Source organism: Lepisosteus platostomus, chromosome 2 (genome assembly GCF_059453375.1).
Source record: "Lepisosteus platostomus isolate fLepPlt1 chromosome 2, fLepPlt1.hap1, whole genome shotgun sequence".
In the NCBI taxonomy this organism is placed as follows: Eukaryota; Metazoa; Chordata; class Actinopteri; order Semionotiformes; family Lepisosteidae; genus Lepisosteus; species Lepisosteus platostomus.
Window position 1 is genome coordinate 64,476,255 of NC_142612.1, and position 21,996 is coordinate 64,498,250.

The 21,996-nt window shown below is 42.1% G+C and overlaps 2 protein-coding genes and 1 non-coding gene across 5 annotated transcripts; 1 reads left to right on the plus strand and 2 right to left on the minus strand.

Moving 5' to 3' along the window:
* Window positions 1-570: 570 nt before the first annotated feature.
* LOC148676780 (uncharacterized) lies at window positions 571-11,627 on the minus strand. Of its 2 annotated transcripts, none has more exons than XM_088612901.1 (4): window positions 8,801-11,627; window positions 6,889-7,025; window positions 5,545-5,647; window positions 571-3,372 (listed from the first exon to the last, which is right to left on the minus strand). In XM_088612901.1, exons 1-4 carry the CDS (start codon window positions 9,102-9,104, stop codon window positions 2,177-2,179), a joined length of 1,740 nt encoding a protein of 579 aa, XP_088469027.1. In that variant the 5' UTR covers window positions 9,105-11,627; the 3' UTR covers window positions 571-2,176. The 2 variants fall into 2 exon arrangements, with proteins under 2 accessions (XP_088469027.1, XP_088469034.1); XM_088612908.1 differs by having other exon boundaries at window positions 8,895-9,014.
* Window positions 11,628-12,474: 847 nt separating this feature from the next.
* On the minus strand, window positions 12,475-21,936 carry slc19a3b (solute carrier family 19 member 3b). Of its 2 annotated transcripts, none has more exons than XM_088612926.1 (5): window positions 21,609-21,936; window positions 17,583-18,314; window positions 15,197-15,389; window positions 14,125-14,266; window positions 12,475-13,010 (listed from the first exon to the last, which is right to left on the minus strand). In XM_088612926.1, the coding sequence occupies exons 2-5, from the start codon at window positions 18,229-18,231 to the stop codon at window positions 12,858-12,860; spliced, it is 1,137 nt and encodes a 378-aa protein (XP_088469052.1). In that variant the 5' UTR covers window positions 18,232-18,314; window positions 21,609-21,936; the 3' UTR covers window positions 12,475-12,857. The 2 variants fall into 2 exon arrangements, with proteins under 2 accessions (XP_088469052.1, XP_088469047.1); XM_088612921.1 differs by having other exon boundaries at window positions 17,583-18,387.
* Window positions 13,101-13,173, plus strand: trnav-aac (transfer RNA valine (anticodon AAC)). The gene has a single exon. It is a non-coding gene; the product is annotated as a tRNA-Val (tRNA).
* Window positions 21,937-21,996: the final 60 nt, after the last annotated feature.

Below are 21,996 nucleotides of genomic sequence, written 5' to 3' on the forward strand. Positions count from 1 at the left end.
AGGAAGGCCAGTCCAGGACTCCGCATCGTGTGACCCAGTAAGTGTTCAGGTTGGATGAGGACGAATGGCCAGTACATGTTTTCAACCTCGATAATGTTCTTACGCCGTGCTCTCGGGTGTTGGACTGTGATGAGCTGCCAGACTACATAGCCACAGTGGGATCCTGGGTTTCAGAAAAACATGAGGGGATGTTATCTAGAAGACCTTGGTCCTCACAGGCCTTGAATAGGGAAACTGAAATGCATATTTTGGGGATTGAATGCTATTGTATAGCAGTACTTGACCAGCATTTATAGCCCAAGGTTGTTGTTTAGGGCAAGTACTACAAAACAACAAACCCTGGGGTACAAGTACAGGTCAAGTACTAAGACACCTGTACCCCAAGGTTGTTGTTCAGATGAACCAGATAGTTCAGATGAAAACAGATTCCGACACCAGTTCTGAGTCTCTTTTTCGGCAAATACAACTATTTTGTGTTTATTTCTGACTTTTTGTAGTGCTTTTAGTGTTTTTCATATAGTTGCATATAGTAAGTAGTACAAAAGAAAAACCAAACAAAACTGAAAAGTATGATTTTTCACAAAGAACAGGACTTTATTACATTGCTCAGGGGTGTGACATCTCAATTTGAGTAATTGATGTTTATTATCGTATTTCTATTGGAATTTGGAATGCATTTATCTATTTTAACTCGAAACAGTCAGATAAAGATAATTATATATGTCTAGATACATAAAACATGCCCAGCTACTTTCTACCCTAAAAGGCGACAGAGCCTTTTGCTAAGGGCACAGGTCTAGACTTACCCTGCATCCTATGCCAACCTTTCACTTATTTAGTCAAATCAAGAAAGAGACAAATCTTAGCCCACTTGCTTTTAGATCAATATGTAATTAAATTGTCACTTTTACTGAGGAGGGCTCTGGTGATTGTGTCCGTGTGTGTCTGGACAATCACCTGCCCCTGGTCCTCACGTCGTCAAAGCTGGGGGTGTCTGGGATACCCTTATTGAGCATCCTGGGCTTCTGGGTCTTTGAGGAACACCTCAGACTTGCAGCAGGACTCCAGCACTGCACTGGCTGGTGGGCTGATACTATTCCAGGGAAAGAGACCCTGACTCCCCCATCAGTGCAGCTGGGAAATCCTATTCCTTGAATTTGTGTGCTGCCAGGGTCAACCCGAGTCCGTGCTGCACAAGAGAGTTTATAGGAGCTGCTCTGCCTGAGTCTGTCACGCCCTCTGCAGCCAGAGGGCGCTCCTTCTCTGTCCTGTCCCTAGTTTCCAGTCTGCTGTCCTTCCTGTCCCTCTCTTTCCCTTGGGCTATATATTTCTGGGGCTTGCACTCTGTCCTCGCTCAGCATTGACGTTCGGATGTCCTGAGACCTGCCTAGCACCAGGGCGCCCCACGTCCGCTCCCTGAAGACATAGGTTTCTATATGGTATTCCTGAACTCTTTGCACTAATGAGCCCGGGCCTTTTTCCCGTCTCGCCGCTACGCATATGGGTCTTTTTCCGCTCTCCTGCTCCCCACGGTTAGTCCATTTGCACGTCCGTGACAGAGTCTAGTGGTCTGCCAATATGTGGTCTTGAGGGACTATGTCCTTGGCATCTGACAATGTTAACCTTTGGAGCTCTTCACAGAACATGGGGCCTCCTGCTTTTCTCTGTCAAGAGATCCTGACGGTTTTCTGAGCTGGTATGGATGACTTCCTGTCAAAGCCCACAACACTTCCTGTTTTCCATGCGCTATCAAGCACTTTCCCCTACAGTCTCACTTAACCTGTCCTGGCAGCCTTTACCAAGTGAAAACCAGATCATACAATGGGAAACTCAAAAAGGGACTGCAAATGACACAAACCCTTTAGATTTCCACCTAGTGTTTTAATACTTTGTGCTCCTTGTGTAACACTAAAACAAATGTATCAACCTGAATGAAAAGTTTAGCTTTCAATTCTACATGTCTTAACGCACACTATCAATGGTTTGCGGTACCCAGGTCTCCACAAGTACTGAGGAAAAGTTATTTTATAAAATATTTCTTCATGACTGTTAACTGCGTAAACAACCTGGCTTTCCTCTCTTTGTACCTGTACAATCATCTAGGCTGCTTTGGTCCTGAAGACACACTTGCAGTTAAACACTTTCTCCGCGCCGGGACTCTGAAAGCACTGGCACACTAGGTGCAGCTGTACTGTCTCTCTCGACTGTGAACTTCCCAGTGAAGTTTTAGGCTGTGCGGATGAGTAAAAGTCTTCCCACACTGGGCGCAGCCGTAAGGTCTCTCTCCACTGTGGGTCCGCTGGTGAACTTTAAGGTCGGCCAAGTGCTTAAAGCGCTTTGCACACTGGGCGCAGGGATACGGTCTCTCTCCCGTGTGAATGTGCACATGTTTTTTATGGTTTGCAAACTGCCTGAAGGTCTTCCCACAATAGGTGCAGCAGTAAGGCCTCTCTCCAGTGTGAATTCTCTGATGTACTTTTAGATTTTGTATATAACTGAACGTCTTCCCGCACATGGTGCAGGGGTAAGGTCTCTCTCCCGTGTGAATCCGCTGGTGTCCTTTAAGAGAGTGCGGTGTTCTGAATGTCCTTCCGCACAGCACACAGAGATTGTGTCCCCGAGTGTGGCCGCTGGACTCTGCCGAGTCCTCCCTCACAGGTACTGGTGTCAGTGCGCTGGAGGGTCCCCCACACTGTAATGATGGGCTCCCCACTGTGCCCGAGAGAGGCCTCAAAATCATTTCCAAGTCCTGAGACAGCTTCTTCTTGCTCATGTACATGGGCTGCTCCTCTCTGCTTTCCGAGTCCCCTCTCTGTCGTTGCCACTCATTGTGATCCAGCTCAGATCTGTCTGCTACACTGTGCGCGGAGTGTGGCTCAGTCTCGTCTTTAATGTGAATGGAATCCAACATGCAAATCCCTGGATTAGTGTAGCCCGAGCATAGACAGGATGCAGGCCGGTTTCTATTGGTGCTCTCCTCTTTAATCTGCACAAACTGTGTCTGGGTTTCATTCTCTATGGTGTACACTGACTGGAAATCAGTGTCCTGTTCCACGATGTCACAGGAATCCAGTTCATTTCTCCCCTCTGTACCGTGACCCTGCGTACTGACAAACCCCATTTCACTGGAGCGTCCTATGCTCTCCTCGTGAGTATGAAGCCCATTTGGCCGGAGGTTAGACCCTAATGGCCTGAGCTCCTGTGCCATAGATTCAGACTCTGCTCCTCCGAGCCCTTCTGCACACCGCCTGCTCCGGTGCTGCTCTTCCCTGTCTGGCCCTGTGGGCTGAGAGCCCCGCTCCCACTCACAGGGAGGCTGGGCGATGGGAGCCCTTTCCCCAGGGGCGACGGGAGTGCAGGCCTCGACGGCTCCTGGGGAAAGAAAGACGAGAGGGCGAAATAACAGACCGTTAGGAAGACAATAATGAAGTGTCATTGTGCCGTATACAATATAGGGACCATTATAAAACTACAACAAAAAAATAATGAATAACCCAGTACCCAATACAATTACAATAACCTTGATAATGGATGTTTTAATATATTTTATTCAGAGGTTATCATAATTGTATTCAACAACAGGAATAAATGAACCCCAAACTATCATGACTAAGACATGTTCAGTATGGCCTTAGATAACTTGGAACCATTCCGTGTTCTACATTTACTTACATGTTAAATGCTTATTAGATAATATTTATATTAGCTTTCCTTAGTTTTAACCTCACAGCATTTTCGGACCAGGGACATGTCGAGTGTATATGCAGTTCAATGGTAATGCTTGGCTCCAGGATGTCTTGTTACAAATATTACTGACGAAGCACAGACACAACATATTAATAATAATAGTGCTCCACCTTGCTCGCCACACATTCACTCTCAGTGGGGAGGAGAACAGAGTGATGAAGCCAATTTATAGATGGGGATTATTAGGAGGCCATGATGGGTAATGGCCAAGATAACTCCCCTACTCTTTTCAAGAAACACCCTGGGATTTTTAATGACCACGGAGAGTCAGGACTTTGGTTTTACATCTTGAAGGAAGGTGTCTTTTTACAGTATAGTGTCCCCGTCACTATACTGGGGCATTATTTATAATAATTAATTATAATTGCTTACACTTATATAGCGCTTTTCTGGACACTCCACTCAAAGCGCTTTACAGGTAATGGGGACTCCCCTCCACTACCACTAATGTGCAGCATCCACCTGGATGATGCGACGGCAGCCATAGTGTGCCAGAACGCTCACCACACACCAGCTATCAGTGGGAAGGAGAGCAGAGTAATGTAGCCAATTCATAGATGAGGATTAATTAGGAGGCCATGCTTGGTAAGGGCCAATGGGAAATTTGGCCATGACGCCGGGGTTACACCCCTACTCTTTTCGAGAAACGCCATGGGATTTTTAATGACCACAGAGAGTCAGGACCTCGGTTTTACGTCTCATCCGAAGGACGGCGCCTATTTACAGTATAGTGTCCCCATCACTATACTGGGGCAGTAGGACCCACATGGTCTGCAGGGTGAGCACCCCCTGCTGGCCCCACTAACACCTCTTTTAGCAGCAACCTTAGTTTTTCCCAGGAGGTCTCTCATCCAGGTACTGACCAGGCTCACACCTGCTGAGCTTCAGTGGGTTGCCAGTTGTGAGTTGCAGGGTGATATGGCTGGTGGCAAATGATATTTAATATTGTTGCAAATCTCCACATGTTTCTGTGCAAATCTACTCAGAATGAGGCAATAAACTTACAATATACAGCACTTTTTGTCACCTTTTAATAATCAAACATGGTTTCAATTAGCTGTGCTGATGAGCTGTGCTGTGGTCTTCCCCGTATGTATTCATTCAGGCTAATTCTGAACACTATATGCCCATGACTCATACATGAAGCATTCAGAGACAAGATGCAGACAATTACTTTAACTTTGTAACAGTTTAAAACATACAAAGAATGTGTGACCAATGTATCTTGTAGCAGTCTAAAATAGTATCAACACATATATTGCTTTTCATATACAAATAGAAAATTTCACAGTGCCAAAATCTAAGTGTCAATGGGACATTTGGGTAGCATCTGAAAATGCCTTCTTTTAGTGTTCTATTTTTAAAAACACAAATGTTTTATTTATCCAAATTCTATTCAGAAGATTTCACCTCATTTCAGGTGATGCTTTAAAAACATCAACTGAAATAATACCTTGAACAGAATAAAATCAAAACTCCCAAAGAACATAGGAGTAGGACCGTTTTTAAAATGCATTTCGTTTAATTTTCTACTGCTTCAACTACTAAAACAAAATAATAAAAATTTGTAATACCCCCAAAACATATCAAAAGCAATGGTAACAGTTACTCCAGTTACACAAAACAGGATGGTAAAGCAGTTCGGATTGATCACTGCTCTGTGAGTTAAGCCAAACTGCTTCTTTATGAAGATACTACCAGCTGTGCATGTGGACATCTGCAGCTTGATGCACTGCTGTGCATCTTTATGTCACTTTTCAAGCAGATTCTGGAAAGGGTTGTGTTCCCTACACTTACTCCTCCCCGGTGCTGCCCACAGGTCACTGTGGGCTGAGTCCTCCTCCGGTCTCTCCTCTTTGACGAGCAGTGAAACAGGCCTGGGCTCCTCCGTGGCTGTAGACTGTAAGAGAGGAGTAAGGGTTTACTCTGAAAGGATATCCCTTCTGTCTAGTCACCATTAGTTCAGTCATCGGTAGACACACCAGCTGTTTTGACATTGCTGATGGAGAGCTGATACCAATCCCATTACAGCTTAGGTTTCTGGCTAGTGTCTAGATCACTTATCACTTATCTACAGCAGAATTTCTCTACCCTCCTTTCAGAACATGCTTGTAGAATTTGCATGGACAAACATGCATGCTGACATACATCCCCCTCAAAAATGATCCACCTCTGAAAGTTTCAGGTGAAGGATGAGCAATTCTGAAATGATATTTACAAGCAAAAGTAAAGTGCAAGTTACAAGTAAAAAAAAAATTCAGTAGCAGAAAACATATTTAAATAGATACAATATATACTCAGAGGCACTAAAAAAAGCAGCAAACAAGTATTGGAACCAGTAGTTCTGGTTGCCTTTTTTATACCTGCTGGTACAACAAAACAATAAAACAGAAGATTTATTGATACAGTGGTGTTTAGTAGGGAAAGGTCCTGACCAGGGCAGAGAGCCGAGTAGAAATTACACTACATTATTTCAGTCTTTGCATTTGTTTCTGATTTTAACACTGAGATAAGATATTAAAATGCTGAGGTACAAGGAAGACAGACATGGAACAAGAAGTGCATATTACTTTATTACCTTCTGACAGCCTGACTTTGTAATGCCCTGTGCCCTACAGCTGGCACAGTGGCAGTGTAAGCCTCAGCCTGCAGTGTTTGAGGGCTATAGAACACAGCTCATGACAGATTATGAGAGATTCGATTCAACTGCTGCACAGAAGCCATAAAATAATTAGTCAAAAGGCCAAACGTGGGAATGGATCTCCAATGAACACAAAATTCCAAAGCCTCCCTAATGTGTTGGGGGCCTATCACCCCAAACAGAAATGCGGAGTTACCATGAAGAAGCAGAGCATCACGGCCTAACATTTACCAAACCACCACGACACAGGCAGGATCACTGCATACATCTTTTACTGTCACGTGTATGACTACGACTTTCCCTAAACAATTATTCGAGGCCTTTGCAGATTCTACCTCCAGACGGTTTCCCTTTCTGACTGCCCGCTGCACTGCAAATTAAAACCCAGGACTGTGAGCAGGCTGCAGCTCTGTCCAGTCTCCTCTGTCACGGACAAACCCCACTGCCGGGTCGGGTGGATCGGGAATAGAGTCTCGGCAGGATCCTAGGATGCGGCTAACCTCCTCTTTAATGATCACCGCTTCCAGGTCAAGCATCTCCTCCGGAACGCTGTCAGGAGGCGGTTCTGTAAGGTCTGCAGACTCCTCGGGTGCCTGCTCCTCAGCGTCCCTTGGTCTGCAGTGCTGTGCCTGCCGACCTGCAGGAGGGAAAGAAAAGAACTATGTTAGAGTCAAGTACTGTGGGGACTTAACTGGTTTACCAACTACATTGGAATCTACTGTACATCGTTATAATAGATTAAAAAGAGCAGAGGTCCTACTACAGGCCCCTGTTGTACACCTCTATTAATATCACCCAAATTGGAGCATTCAGTTAAATGCACCCTCTGTTATCTATCCAATAGGCAGTTCTCAATCCAAATATATACATGTTCCTTAATGCCTAAGACATGAAATGTCAGAATTATTTTTAATGACGAACTTTGATAAAGATATTTGATAAAGATGAGAACATATAAAAGTCTAAATATGACATCATATGCTCTGTTTGCATAACTTTTTTCATAACTGCTGCCACTTATTTAAAGAACTAACATGTTAGTCAGACAAGGCCTATGTTTTCTAAACCAATGACTATCCCCTAAAATCCAGTTTCCATATAAATGATCCTTTAATTTATTTTTTCAACAGTAAAAGACGTTGAGAAAGAAAGAAAAATACTTTTTGGCCTAAAAAGTCTTGGATTTGTTTTGTCATACTATTTTACAGACAGGAGCTACATTAGCAATTTTCCATTCAGTGGGTATTAACCCTGTCTTGAGCGACTGTTGCGAGAGTTTCATTAATGGCCTTGTTAGAGGGAAGTACAGTAGGTTCAGTCAAGATGGCTGTTCTAATCTGAACTACATTTCAGAAAGCTATGACCATCCATCCTCCATCCCCTGCCCCACTGGTCAGCTGACATTTAAAACCAGGAATTGAAATCTTCCAGGGTTGTTCTACACAAACCCACTATTGGGTGTGGGAGCAATGAGAAAGTGACCAACAGATGGCTTCCTGGACAGTTTGTTGTGATGTTTATTTGGAGGGGGCAGGGGGTTCTGAGTTTTGGAGTCAGATTTTTAAAATTAACTGTTTTTAGCTTAGCTGCCCAGATTTTATAGAGAAGGGTTTAGGGGAACTGGGAAGGATTTAGCTAGGTATTTGTTAGGTTCTGCTTTATTTCCCTCTCATACTATATGTAGGAGCAATTATTTTTTCCTGATGGCTGTGTGGTGTCTGTTTTTAGATGTTACCTACAGTATGTGGGTATGCCCCAGGACAGAAAATAAAATCTTGTTTCTTTACCTACAATTGGTAGGCCACCATCTGGCACTGAAGGTTTGTCTTAATACCTGTAATGCTGTTGACAATTCTGTGCCAATAACATTTCATGAAGAGCTTTGTTTCCTTCAGCCTGAGGCATGTTTCAATTTCTTCCTTGATGAATATTTTGTATAGCAACCTTTTCCCTTAAATAAGTCTGCTATTAGTGAAAAATAGGCAATCTTTTTTTACACGTTCTCGGGTTATTAATGTCAATTCATGCATATTAACAGGTCGAGCAATGCTCCGTATGTATTTTTTTCTGTGAGAGTTAGGGGAGGGAAACGTTTATTTGAGTATATCGCGTAATGACATTACCACCTTTTATTAGTACGGATGACTACATAAATGGCAAGGGAACAAGTAAAACGTTTCGTCTGTGGAGCCTTCTTCAGGTGTGAGTGGCTACACAGCTGAAACGTTGTTTCTTCTCTTTTCAGCATGGGATAAACTTTTACTTGTTCCTTTGCAGCCTACGCATGCTGACGCAGCTACCTATTAAACTACATGAATGGCAAACATAAATTAATATAACCCTTATGATTTTTATTCAGTTAATTAATGGATGGGGAGAGCTGTAGCCGTAAGATGTAAACGGTTAACTGACCGGCACCTGTCTCTCCCAGTGCGCTGTCTTCGCACACCCGGACTCCGACACGACCCCGGCTCGCAGATCGCGCTGCATGTCCGGCAGGGCTCACCCGGTCCCCTCGGTCCGCTCCGGACTCGCATCCCGAGAAAAGCAGCCTCAGCTTCAGAGCTTGGTTTTCTTTCTTGTAGTGGGCTATTTCAACCCGGAAAGCAGAAAAACTGCCCTCGACAAGGTCCGTTATTTCACTCACAGCTGCATTAAGTAAAACCTCCATAACAGAGGCGAGCCGGGTTTGGAAAGCTGTTACGGAGTCCGCCATTGCGCCGTCTGGGACCGACACAGCCTCTTAACCTGCTCCAAAGAGACAGCCCGGTCACTTGAAGCACAGGCAAAGAGTGACTGTCTTCCTCTCCAGGGATATGCCGACTGTGAATGGAGACCTGTCAGAAACACCACAGCTCTGCTGTGCTTATGTCGAGAGCCTCAACACAATGGCTAACCTAGGTCCTGAAAAAATATGAAATTACATGTCCGTTCACAGTGACCCGACAAAAAAATCGTTATAGCAAATTAGTGTTTCGTATTTTTTTTTTAATTTCACAGAGATGAGAATAATTACCTTTGTCTCAACGAGTTTACTGAAGTCGGGTCCTAATGTATTTAGAAATTCCAGCCCCTTTCCACCGTAATTGCGAAAGAACAACAGAATCAAAGACTGGTGATACCGGCAGATTAGGCTACACAGTATTTCATAGTGCGTCTATGGCATCTTCAAGCACAAAGACAGAAGTACAAAATGAGTAAATAGCCTAATATATATATATAGTTGTGATACAGAAAGAAATAACAGTTTCTTTAACAATATGTACAGTCCTATATAACGCTACAACACAAATTTCGGAGAAAAATAAATCTGTCCTTAAGAAACCGTAAGAATCGTACGTCATCAACTCATTGCGAAATGCGACTAGATTAACATCGACTATGCGAAAGCCAGCACTTTAACATGCATTAAACACAAGGTGACCTGCCAACAAACCCAAGCAAAGATTATTATTGTACTTGAAATAGAGTTCGACCTACGGAAGCCTCTTGCATACAAACAGCGAACCGAAGCCCAACGCAGGAAATTTAAAGCATCTTGTAAAACAAACTTTCCAAACTGTAGGACTGGTTTGGATCTTTAAAGGAGGTAGATGTATCTGCTTCAATTATGTGGCTGCGTATTCTTTTAAGAGTTGTACAACCCTTTGTTTAAAACTGCCTTGGTTTTAGCCTTAAATACACCTGCCTCTGGCTTCACTGCAGATCTTGAAGCTATCCCGGTTACTTTGGGGATTGTAATACGTGTATCACTTCATCTCATACACTTCTTTATCGAAAACTAATAACATTTCTACTCTGAATATCTTTTGCTGCTTCTATGTTGTTTTACCAACCCTCTTTGAGGACCATGTACAAACTAAACTAATTTACTAACTATAGAAATATCTATAAATTGTTGGTTGGATTAAAGTAAAAAGAACAGTGGTCCTAATACAGATATTACTACCCCTCTACTTACATCACCCCAGTTTGAGCATTCACCCCTTGTCTGTGCTGTTTTATATGGGGAGGATCTGTGTGATTTAGGGTACCAAAGGGTATTTACAAGGAGCACTGGAGATTAGCAGGTGTTTAACACCTGAAGGATTATAAAGTTTTCCTATGAATTAAGAGGTTCTTGTTACACCTGGCCTCTTGGGTACACAGACTGGCTTAGATATTCTATTAACTGCACAACTGTAATTGTTCTAATGAATGAATACTTTTAATGAATTGAATGTATTGAGTAATCAACTGTATATCGGGCTAATGGTTTAATTGACTAGTCGGGTCACAACAATGACTTAATGCCTGGGTTTTGTTTCGTGCTATTATGAGCACAAGGCACCATATTAAAAACTCTGGCAGCACAGTAGATGCTGTGGTTAGCATTGCTGGGGTCCAGGGGTCAGGTCTGGACCTGGGGGCCCATCTGTGTTCTCCTCATGTCCTGTGTTGCATGTTCTCCTTGTGTTAGCGTGGATTTGCTCTGGGTGCTCCGGTTTCCTCTCACAGTCCAAAAACATACTGGTAGATTAATTGTCTTCCGGGAAAACTGGCCCTGCTGTGTGTGTGTATATGTCTCTGTCTGAGTGTGCCCTCTGATGGGCTGGCGTCTTGTCCAGGGTGTACCCCACCTTGAAACTATTTCTTGCTGGAATACGCTCTGGCTCCCACACATCTGTATTGCATAAACAGGTTACTAAATAGATGATGAGAATAGACAAACTTTATTGTCTCCCTAGGGGATTTCTTTAGGACACACAGCATTTCTGTACATCAGAATACATTACACATCACATGTCTTGCACATGCATAACTCATTACAACAAATACACACAACGCAATCATAGTTACAGTACAATACAGTATAATGTTACAGTATAATCGGTTTATACTGACACAAGATCTAGGAGAATGTTTCCTAACCCTAGTTTTAGGGGTTAATAAGTCTGCAGGGTTTCATTCCCGCTCAGCACTTAATTAACTAAATCAGCTCATTATTGCCTAATTGACCAAATCTAGCAGCTTGTCCCAGCTTTTCAGGTGCTGCCACTATAAAGAGACCCAGAAAAACTGCAACTAAATTTGAATGAAAAACCGAAAGTACACAATTACTCCAGGACCAGAATTGGTCAACACTGCTCTACCTTAGTCCAAGGCCGCTTCAAGAGAGAAGGTTTTATATACTGTAGGTCATCATTAAATCTCTAATTTCAGAAGACATGGAATAATCAGGCCATTTGTTGAAACATAATTTAGATTTGGATACATTACTTGCTTAATTGATCAAAAACTCACAGGTCTTCTTCCGATCTCTAGAAGCAGGTGACTCATGACGCTAACTGGATTGCAGTTCCCCGATTGCAAGGCTAAAGTCCCGATCTCCAGCTCTTCAAGAGGAGCGAGTTACCTCGTCACAGACAGGTAATGGACCTGCTGGTAAGGAACTCAACAGGGACCCAGCTAGTTGAGCTAAACGGAAATCTCTCCTCAGCCCGGCGGCTGAGGTCCCTGCCATTCATAGGGAAGGGTGGTAACGTCACCGTGCTGGTAAGCAGGCTCTCACAACGTGTAATGTCGGCCGTATGCGTTAAAATATTATATGTGAATACTTTACTGCTGTTACATGCAAAATCGAAGTCTAACAAGTTAATCGAGCAAAATCTACCTTTTCTAAATTAATGATTCACTATCTCAATACTACCATACCAGATATAGTGCAGTACTCCTATAGTTTAAATCTCGTATTCTCCATATCATCACGACTAACAGCAGGAAGACTACTGCGTTTGTCTTTAAGTACTTGGCCTGTATCGTTGCCATTTGCTTTTAACATGTAAATTGCTTTAATTGAAACAGGAAATGGTTTATTCCATGCTAAAAGGAGAAAAGAGGCAACGTTTCGGTTGTGGAGCCTTCTCAAACTGTTTGAATAAATTGCTTTTATGTAAACATTTTAATAACTATTTCTTTACAGAGATAATTTCTTGCAAAACATTTTGATGTCAACGTTGTGCGAAGTCATGAAATCGTATCTTCAAAACAATGGAGAATATACTGTAGAGAATTCGGGTTCGCACAAAACAAAGAACCAGAGAACGCTCTAGTTTGGCACTCTTTATCAAGCCTGTCAGCTATGGGCAACAAACAAAAAGTCAGGGTGACACGTACGCAGTTTAAGGGTGGTTACACATTAAGGGACAATAACACAGGTTAAACTGCTGTTTACACAAATGCGATCGGGACTATTTACATGCCTCCTCCTCGTCACCCGACAAGGGCGCTACAATACCCCTACATTATTTTTGCATTAGGAAGAGATCAGTTTAAAAAACTGTTCTAAATAACACGATAAGAAAAAACATTATTTTCCACAGACAAAAAATTCAGCTTCCACAAATCCGGTAATGAACGATCTGTTTCTACAGCTCTTCACGTACAAAAGAATTGAAACAAATCAGAACTGAGTCTAGTATGCTCCTTATTAAAATTTATAAGAAGAGATAACTACACTGTCTCCTGTCACATCCTGAGATGAATCATTTTTTGATCTGCATTTGTAACGGCTCATCGTGTACAATCCCCGACCAAGAAACAGAAGAGAAATGACGACGTAGTAAGTCCCGTAGACAATGAACTGAAAAAGAGAGGGAAGAAATGTTTTAGAAATAGCAAGAGGAATTATGCAAGTCATGGGATGTCATTCGCGAAAGTCCTTCGCCGGTCAGTTTCCGTAGTGTAGTGGTTATCACGTTCGCCTAACACGCGAAAGGTCCTCGGTTCGAAACCGGGCGGAAACACGTTTTCCATTTGTTTTCTAATTAAACGGTACGTTCAATTATTTTATTATATACTCCGTTGCAGTGTCAAGAAATGCAAAACGCAAAAGCAAATTAAAACGCACAACAACCGTTTTTTCTAATTTGCTGCGGTTGTACATTTCAGGGCCGCTGTACTCCAGCAAACTTTGAACCCACGCTTGTATTCGAAAGAGCGAATGAATTATCTTGAACGTTACTGTACGTTGTAAATAATCGATAATAAAGAATTTTTCAACAGCGCGGAAAACATTCTTCATTATTTGACTTCAAGTATGAAGTAATACATTTTAATGGTACAGTAACAGAGCCAGATAATATATAGAGGAATATATGATGGGTTTAAATGTGCACAGTGAAATTCTGATTCTCAGTGTACGGAAGCGCATTGCTGCCACCAAGGGGAAAAAAACACCCAAAGAATTATCGCGCTGCGCTTAGGTATTAGTTAAAATACATTAAGATACTGTGTGCTTAGAAGCTATTCTAAGTGTAAATAGGTTGGAAAAGACATTCTTATAGTATAAGAAAGTAATATCAATTTGAAATGATCAAAGTGTAGATATAAAACAATAATATAGGATACATTCTATTCAAATACAGAGTAAAGTAGTTGGACTAGAGATAAAGAAATGTTTCAATCATGCACGCATCTTCCTAAGAAAATATCCAGACCTCTTCACAGTGCAGTTTTACTGTGTGTGTCAACAGGGATTGTGGGAGAGTTCAAGCTGGTGCCACTGCGTGTCACTCTTTCCTTACTTTACAGCGAGGTTGGGACCAGTCCTTGTGGAAGAAAAAGCAGGCTCCTACACGTTATTGTGGCGGATGCTGTGTTCAACACAGAGACGGGCTGGGGTAACCCCTCAAACCTCCTGCTCTCAGTGCTCACGCTGTCACTGTGTGTGTGTGTGGGGGGGGCTGCTTCTTTACCTGCTTGACGATGCTCAGTCCCAGTCCGCTCTCATCAACCACTATGGCGGTCAGTATTGTCTGGAGAAGAAGGGCGACGAAGGTGTTTATCCCAAATACCAGGGCGTAACACTCCAGAGACAGGTTAGCAGCAATCTGAAACCTGCCAAAAATAACCCATGAGACTATAATGTAGCAGTGCTGTAAAATGGCGGACTTGTCTGTTCCTTTAAGCCCACTCTTGAGAGCCAGCACTGGTGCTGACAATTTAAAATGGCAGCTCAGAACTTGCCAGGGCAGTGATGAGTGACATTCTTGCCCATAAAAGTTATATTTGCTATGGGTCATCACTAAGCTAAACCTTGTTTGTTCTCTAGTTTATTACAAGATAACATATAGGTTTGTACAGTATGTACTATCATAATAAAAACATATCATTTTAGTTATTGCTGGGTAATACTTTTGTAGCATTTGTATGTTCTGGCTTCAACATTAACCAACCATTGAGTCATTTAGGGTGACATGGGGTCTGGACAGAGGGGATGAATACTTTGTTTGATTATTGTCAGCAAGATGTTTTGGAGGGACTCTTCAGGATTCATTGGAGGATTGTGTTTATGACTCATCCACCATTGTCTCTGAAAGTGACAATCTCTCTCCCTATAGCAGTGAAACTGTCCCCAGCATGTACAGTATTATAAGAAAAGAAATACTAGAGCTCTTTTGTAATTACATCATAAACTCAGGTTTTGGTGGGAGGAACAAGCAGGAGAATGGAAACCAGTAACAATTCTTTTTTCTATATTATCTAAATATAAACACAGGATAATGCTAAAAATAATCTTCTATATTAAAGGCCAGAGGTGTATTTAAAACAAGGGAAAAATATCAAACCCTCAAAAATCTAACGGCATTCCTTTATTTCTTGGCCCTTAGTCTCTGTAAATCATTCTGAAGTAGAGTATCTTTTACATGCCGAGTTATCACAAGACCGTGACACCAGGCAGATCTTTGTGTTGCGCAGAGCATTGTGATGGATTTCTAATACAGGTGGCCTCGTGCTGTAATCACAATCCAGAGCAACTGGACTTACGTGGTTATGGTAATCAGCAGCATGTAAGACGCTTTGAAAGTCACGTAACCAGCATAAGAGACCCAGATGCTGTCTGTGAGCACGGTCGCATAAACAGCACCCGAACTGATTGCAGAAAACAGCCCCAAGGCCAGTTCCCCCCAGATATCCCAGTCCAGCTTCATGAACCCCACAGAAAAGGCGGCAATGGCACCTGGAACAGAAACCAGAGACACCACTAGTACACAAGAGGACCCTCAGAAGAGTGCTAGGAACCTCAATTCCATAACCGAAACCAAGGGAGCGTGGCCTTAGTGGGTTTAAAGTTAGAAATTCATTTTATTTATTAATGTTACATTGATTTCCGATGTGGCTTTATGAAATGTCCTTAGTAGTAGCCACTGCACGAAAAGGCTTGGAGCTGGCTTTTACAGATCAACTTCAATTTATCTGAGGTTCATTAGAACTAGGAGTAAATGTGTGCATTCTGTGATTTTCCCCTCTGCAAAGTGGCCCTGACATTTTTTTTTTGCAGCCTGCTTGCAGGCTAGGGAGCACTTAGACCCAATCTGAATGGGGCTGTTTGTCTTTCGCACTCTGTGAATTACCGCCTGGGCTGGAAAGCTAAATAATAAATCCTGTTTTTGCTAATGTATTTGTCATTCCAATGTACTCTCTCGGAAACTAACAGCCCAGCACAAGAGGCTTGTCTACTGATTGAGTGTGCTTTAAGGATTCATATTTTGTTCAGATCAAACTGCTTGATGTTTTTTCTCTTCAGTATAAAAATAGGCCCATCCTTGTATGAGTTTCAGTTTCTTAATTGGTCTCTATGATGCTACTGCAGGCTCTGAAGAGCACTGCTTTTTATAATTTGTTGATGGCTGTATGAAGGCTTTTTAGTTTTCAGTCTGCATCAATGCTCAGTTCTGATAAATGCTTTCTGTCATATGGAGAAAAGCACAGTTATTAAGAAAAATAAATAAAAAAACAGATAAGGTATGCACCCTAGACTTCTGACATAAGCAGAAGCGCACTTTCCAAATCTGAATCTGAGAGGTGCAGTGCTGAAACTTGATAAATTAGCCAATCAAGTGCTTGTCAATTGAGAACTTTAAGATCATTGTAAACATATTCCAAAAAATGTAGGACATGGCCACAACATATTTTGAAAAAATTAAAATTCATTTAGGTCGTTAATGTTACATTGATTTCCAATGTGGCTTTATGAAATGTCCTTTATTCAGCTGTTTGAATGAATTATAGAGTTGGAATGTGCCACCCACCCAGATAACTTTTATAAATGAGTTAATGCAGCTGAGCTTAACAGCCATTTTTCATGACAATCAAAAACTGGCAATAGAGCTTCTGTTCCTTGACATACTCGACAATCCCTTGAAAGTCAAAATGGCTCTGGCACTGACTTGATATAAAATGTCATTTTTACATCCATTAACATCTTGGAAACATATTGTTTTAATATAATAGTACTTGTTGAACATTTTCTTTTCAAATTACTTGTCATTAAGTGAATCGATGGACCTGGTCATGTAGAATGACTCATTAAATGTATGCAGTGTTCAAGACATATTAATGTAATGACTCTTTTCAATTAAACTAATACATCATATTCCCCATCGTGAAAAATGTTTTTTAGTTCAGCAACATCCATACTCATTTGTAGATGTCTCTAAAAGACAGACAAGGAAAATGTCAGAGCTTTCATGACCCTTTCAGGGCAGAAGAACCTGGACATGTATTAAACATGAGTCAGAGCTCTAGAAATACAGGAAGGAAAGAGCTGGGAGGAGGATAATGCACTTCAGCACAGTAGTACTCCAGTACGGGGCCATCAGGTGAACATCAAAGGCTGCCTGTCTTACTGTAGACCATCATTCTGCAGGGCCAAACCTTTTGACAACCAACAGCAGCAAAAGTTCTGGAGTCATTTTTAATGAGTGACCTTTGCAGAAAAGACATCATTTCAAATGCTGCTCAAATGATTTTTGTTACATTAGCTGTGCTGCACAACATTCAATTTATGTGAAAATGTCTGTGATTTTGGATAACATGACATTTTTGAAGATGCACAGACTTAAATAGCGTGCCTTCCATTTTCCCAGTAAAACAGGATTCAAATCATATCCAACTGTAGTTCATATTCGCCAGCTTCTGAAAATTATTAAATTTTGCTCTAAGAGGACAGTGTGCTACATATCTATCTGTTCCTTTTTAAAAAAAAATTAGAAGGTTTTTGTCATAGTAATGTTTTGGTTTAAAATAATTTGGGTTGACGGAAGAACGGTATTTTTTTTGTCTTTCTGCAAGTGAATGCTAACTACGCTCTTAAATCCAAATGTACTTTCTGGGGACAGGTCCCAGGGTTTTTGTGTTACAGTTTGCTTACCTACAAGTGTTGTCACTGCCTCTACCCCACCATTGAACACCGGGGAGCTCCCTGAAGGCTCAATGTGATTCCACATTAGCTGGATATAGTTGAAGATCTGGTAGTACCCACAAGTCGCAAACGCCCACCACAGTGACCAGTAGATCAGCTTCCTGGAGGAGTAGCAGTCAATGAAGCTGGTCCACAGGAGATGGACAGCACAACCCAGATTTTTCCTGCGGAGCTTCCCGCCGGCCTGTCCTTTCTTTCTGGGCGGTTCGATATCCCCTGGGGGGGTAGACGGTCTGTCCTCCTCCCTATCGTGGCTTCTGGAGTCTTGGAACTGCTCTCCGGGTGGAGCTGCAGTTTCTTTGTTAAAGAACATGCCCCCCGTCCGGGGCATGGGTAGAAGGAATGAAGAGAGGCAAGCCATCAACGCTGAGCCCAGGTTGATGGCGTTGAGGTAAAAATAAGGCAGCCCGGCCACTGAAACCAAAAGCTGGCCTAGTGTGGACCCCACGGTGTAGCCTACCAACGTTGCCGTCCTCAAGTAGCTTGTGACCTTCTGGTAGCGGTCTGAAGGTATCACACAGTAGATGTAAGAGAAGTAGGCCACATCTGTGGCCGTGGCTATCCCGTTGTTGAAGTGCAGATACTTCATGGCTGGCATGCCCTGGGCGAAACACAGCAGGGTCCAGTTTATCACCAGGCACACTCCCTCGACCACAATGATGGGCTTGTAGCGCAAATAGTCTGTAAGCAGGAATACGGGTAAGAGCAGAGCCAGGTACGAGTAAGTCCATATTGGATACAGGATGTTTGTCACCTATTGAAAAAATGATAGAGGCATGTAGGAGGTGCATGATTCATTAAGAAGTGGTTTCTCGCACACTTCTGTGAAAGGAATGGAAAACACATTGCTTACTGTTTCAGAACAACACCGGTTGTGCAACAAGTGGCTTACAGAATATTTTAACATTTTTATAGCTTTCCTACCCTTTTAAAAAAAAAAAGAACTACCTACTCTGAATGAACAGAAAATAAGAAATCGCAGGTCGCTGCGTCAGCATGCATAGGCTGCAAAGGAACAGGTAAAGGTTAATTCCATGCTGAAAGGAGAAGAGACGTCACATGAAGGCTCCACAGGTGAAACACCTGAAGAAGGGTCCATAGCCAAAAAATTTGTCTCTTTTCTTTCCCATTCAGCATGGAATAACCATTTGACCTGTCCCGTTTTGATTACATATTCACCTAATGTTAATACAGTGTAGGTATCTGTGAATACAGCTATGAGTACGTAATCGACGACATGGAGGCTCTCTTGATCTCTGGTTTTCTCAGAATTCAGTTACATACGGTCATGGCCATCCACCCCAAGCCTGGATGTTTGGGACACATAGAGACGCTGGAGCCAGGCCTGTCACATAAAAGAGCCGATCTCTTCCAGATGGTGGGGAGTTGCGACTTTAAGGACATAAAGGCATTGTATCGGCATGTGAGAGTTTTGGCTTCTGGTTCTGGCTTAAAGGCACCGCTTTTTGCCTTCCACTTCAGTAGGTATGTAAATGAGGGCTCTTCTGCATGGAGTTATTGCTAGTGCAGAAGTGGTCATATCAGTTCAATCACCTGTTGTGTATTACGTTCTTTAGTTTTCCTCTGCCTATTCTCTGTGCTAAGGTCTAGAGTCACTGCTACCCTTAGTGACATACCCACTGAAACTGCTAGTTTTCTATAATGTGTTTATGGGTTTCTACTCATGATATGGTCTTTACGATGTGATAAGATCATATAAATCAACCAAGCAGTGTGATTAGCCATTTTAATAAAGTTTTGTGGAAAACAGAGTACAAGGTCTGCGTAGATTATAAATCCCAGTTTTCCAAGAAAAACCACACCTTTCTCTCAAGAAAGAATAACATTTGTTTTGTGTAAGGAGAGAAATGGACAGCCGTGTCTTTTTTAATTCTTTATGGATTGCTCCAAGACTTTTGTAGCTCAACTAAAAAGAGGGTGTGTGCATTGATTTACTGTAAAATTACAGCCTCAGAAACAATAAAAAAAGGTCAGGGAATAATAATAAAAGCTATAAAAATAGAATTTGACACCATTTACTTGCACATATTTAAGGACTAAGGACTCAATACAGTGCTGAAGACGGTAAAGAAAATGGCACTTGGTTTAGCTTTAGGAGAAATGTAACTCGCAGGGTTCTCAAAAGCACACTGGGCTTTAAGTGAAGTGGGGAAGTGCTCACTGATTGTGTATCAGCTGCTGACATCAAAGCCCTCTCCCTTCAGAGCTTTTTTGTCCCTTAACTAAGTGTGTCCTCAACAGAGCAACTCCATAAGTGAGTGACATGTAAGTAGTATTTATTTACAGTATGTAATTGGACCTTTAATTTTACCCACCTCAGCAGTACACTAGAATCTCATTTAACAGTAGCAACTTCCATGTGCACAAAAGCCTAAGTACTCTATTCCAAGCATTTTAAACCTCTTTTGTGTAGATGACACCTTTTAGTAAATTCCTCTCAAACAAGGACTGATACTTTAAACATGAATCAAGTTAAAATCAGCAATTCATATACTGTAAGTAATCCATCCATTTTAGAACTGCTTTATTCAATACAGGGTTGCGGGGGTGCTGGAGCCTATCCCAGCAAGCAAGGACAGTATACACCATGAACGGGACACCAGCCCATCTCAGACACAGACACGCACACAGTCACACCAGGGCCAATTTTTCCAGAATTCAATGAACATACCAGCTCTATTTCTGGACTGTGTAAAGAAATCAAGGCTCACTGAGAAAACCCACACAAAAACAGGGAGAACATACACACTCCACACAGATCACACCACAGCTCCAGATCTGAACCCTCAGAGTTGTAAGACAGCAATGCTACCCACTGCGCTATCATTCCACCTGTAGTCTAGTATTGGGGCAGAGTGGTGGCACTGTGGCTAAGGATCTGTGCCTGTGGCTGGAAGCTTCCCAGTTCAAATCCCATGTGCGGCAGAGGAATCCTACTCTGTTGGGCCCCTGAACAAGGCCCCAATCCCAACTGCTCAAGGGGTGCTGTATAAATGGCTGACTCTGCACTCTCCCCACTTTCTCTCTCCCTGCCTGTGTGTCTCATGGAGAGAAAGCTGGGGTAAGCAAAAAGAAAAAAATCCTAATACAAGAAATTGTATATGGCCAATAAAGTGATCTTACAATTAATACAATTTAAACTAGAACTGCCGGTAGATCCACTTTAATTATCATCAGAGCACATCCACTAAGCGAGTTTTGATTTGACACATTTGTACAAATCTAATCTTCTCTTCTGAGAGACTGCCTGGGTTGCCTCCACCCAGGTTGAAGCCTCCTGTTCTGTTCTTGTGGGTTTGGAGTCAGAGCAAACATTGCATTGTTTTTAAGCATCTAAACCCGAGAAAAAACTTCTGAATTCAGAGGTTCGAGCACTGACTGGTTCACAAAGAACACACTAGCTCAGATTTTGCACTTTCAGTACACTTAGATATTTGCAGAAAACGTATGAGCAGTTGAAGTCTATTTTTAAATGCAGACTACAGTTTATTAATGGACTGTGAAGTACAGTTTGTTAATGAGCATTTACTTTATAATGCTACATATTTTTCCTTTCAAGGGTGAGCCCCTGAATAAAAACAGACCATTAACTATAAAAAAAGTAAATAACCAAATGCATTATAAAAACAAGTCTGACTTGTTCAAATTAGCACATCAAATCTAAGGAATGATCAGCCAGCAAATGAACCGAATGGTGGCAATATTTATTAAATACAGGACTATATTTTTCAAGCCTAGTTTTTTTCTGCATTACACATGCTTGCATATTTAGATTAGCACCGCTAGCAATATTAAACAAAAATGATATAATTTTTACATTCACCCTACTAAATTATTTATATAATAACATGAAATCCCATTGTCATAGGATTCAGACTCGTGAAATCAAGCTTGAAGTGTGAAAGTGATTACTTAGAGAAGATAAAGCTTTTATTTGCACGCGTCTGCGTTTACCTGCTCCTCTGAGATATTTTTGTAGGGCCCAACGAGGTAAGGTGTAAGAAAGGGCTCTGCTGGTCGGAAGTTGGCAAAAAATCCAAAGACAGAGAGAACTACTGTGTGATATACCCAGCTGGAGCTCCAATCTTTCCACCAGGAATTCATGATTCTGTTCATATATCCTCACGGGACCTCTGCAGTGCTGTCCAGATGGGCTGTTTTGTAGGATGAAGTGTGGAAGCTGATTTGAACAAGTTTCACACACAGGAAGTGCTCAGTGATTGGTTTCGGCTGCCTGTAAGAACCCTGAAACCAGGGTACAAGGCTGCACAGCACAGCACTTGTTGGCAAACTTTGATCTATCAAACCGGATAGCAGTGGACCTCTGGAAAGTCACAAGACT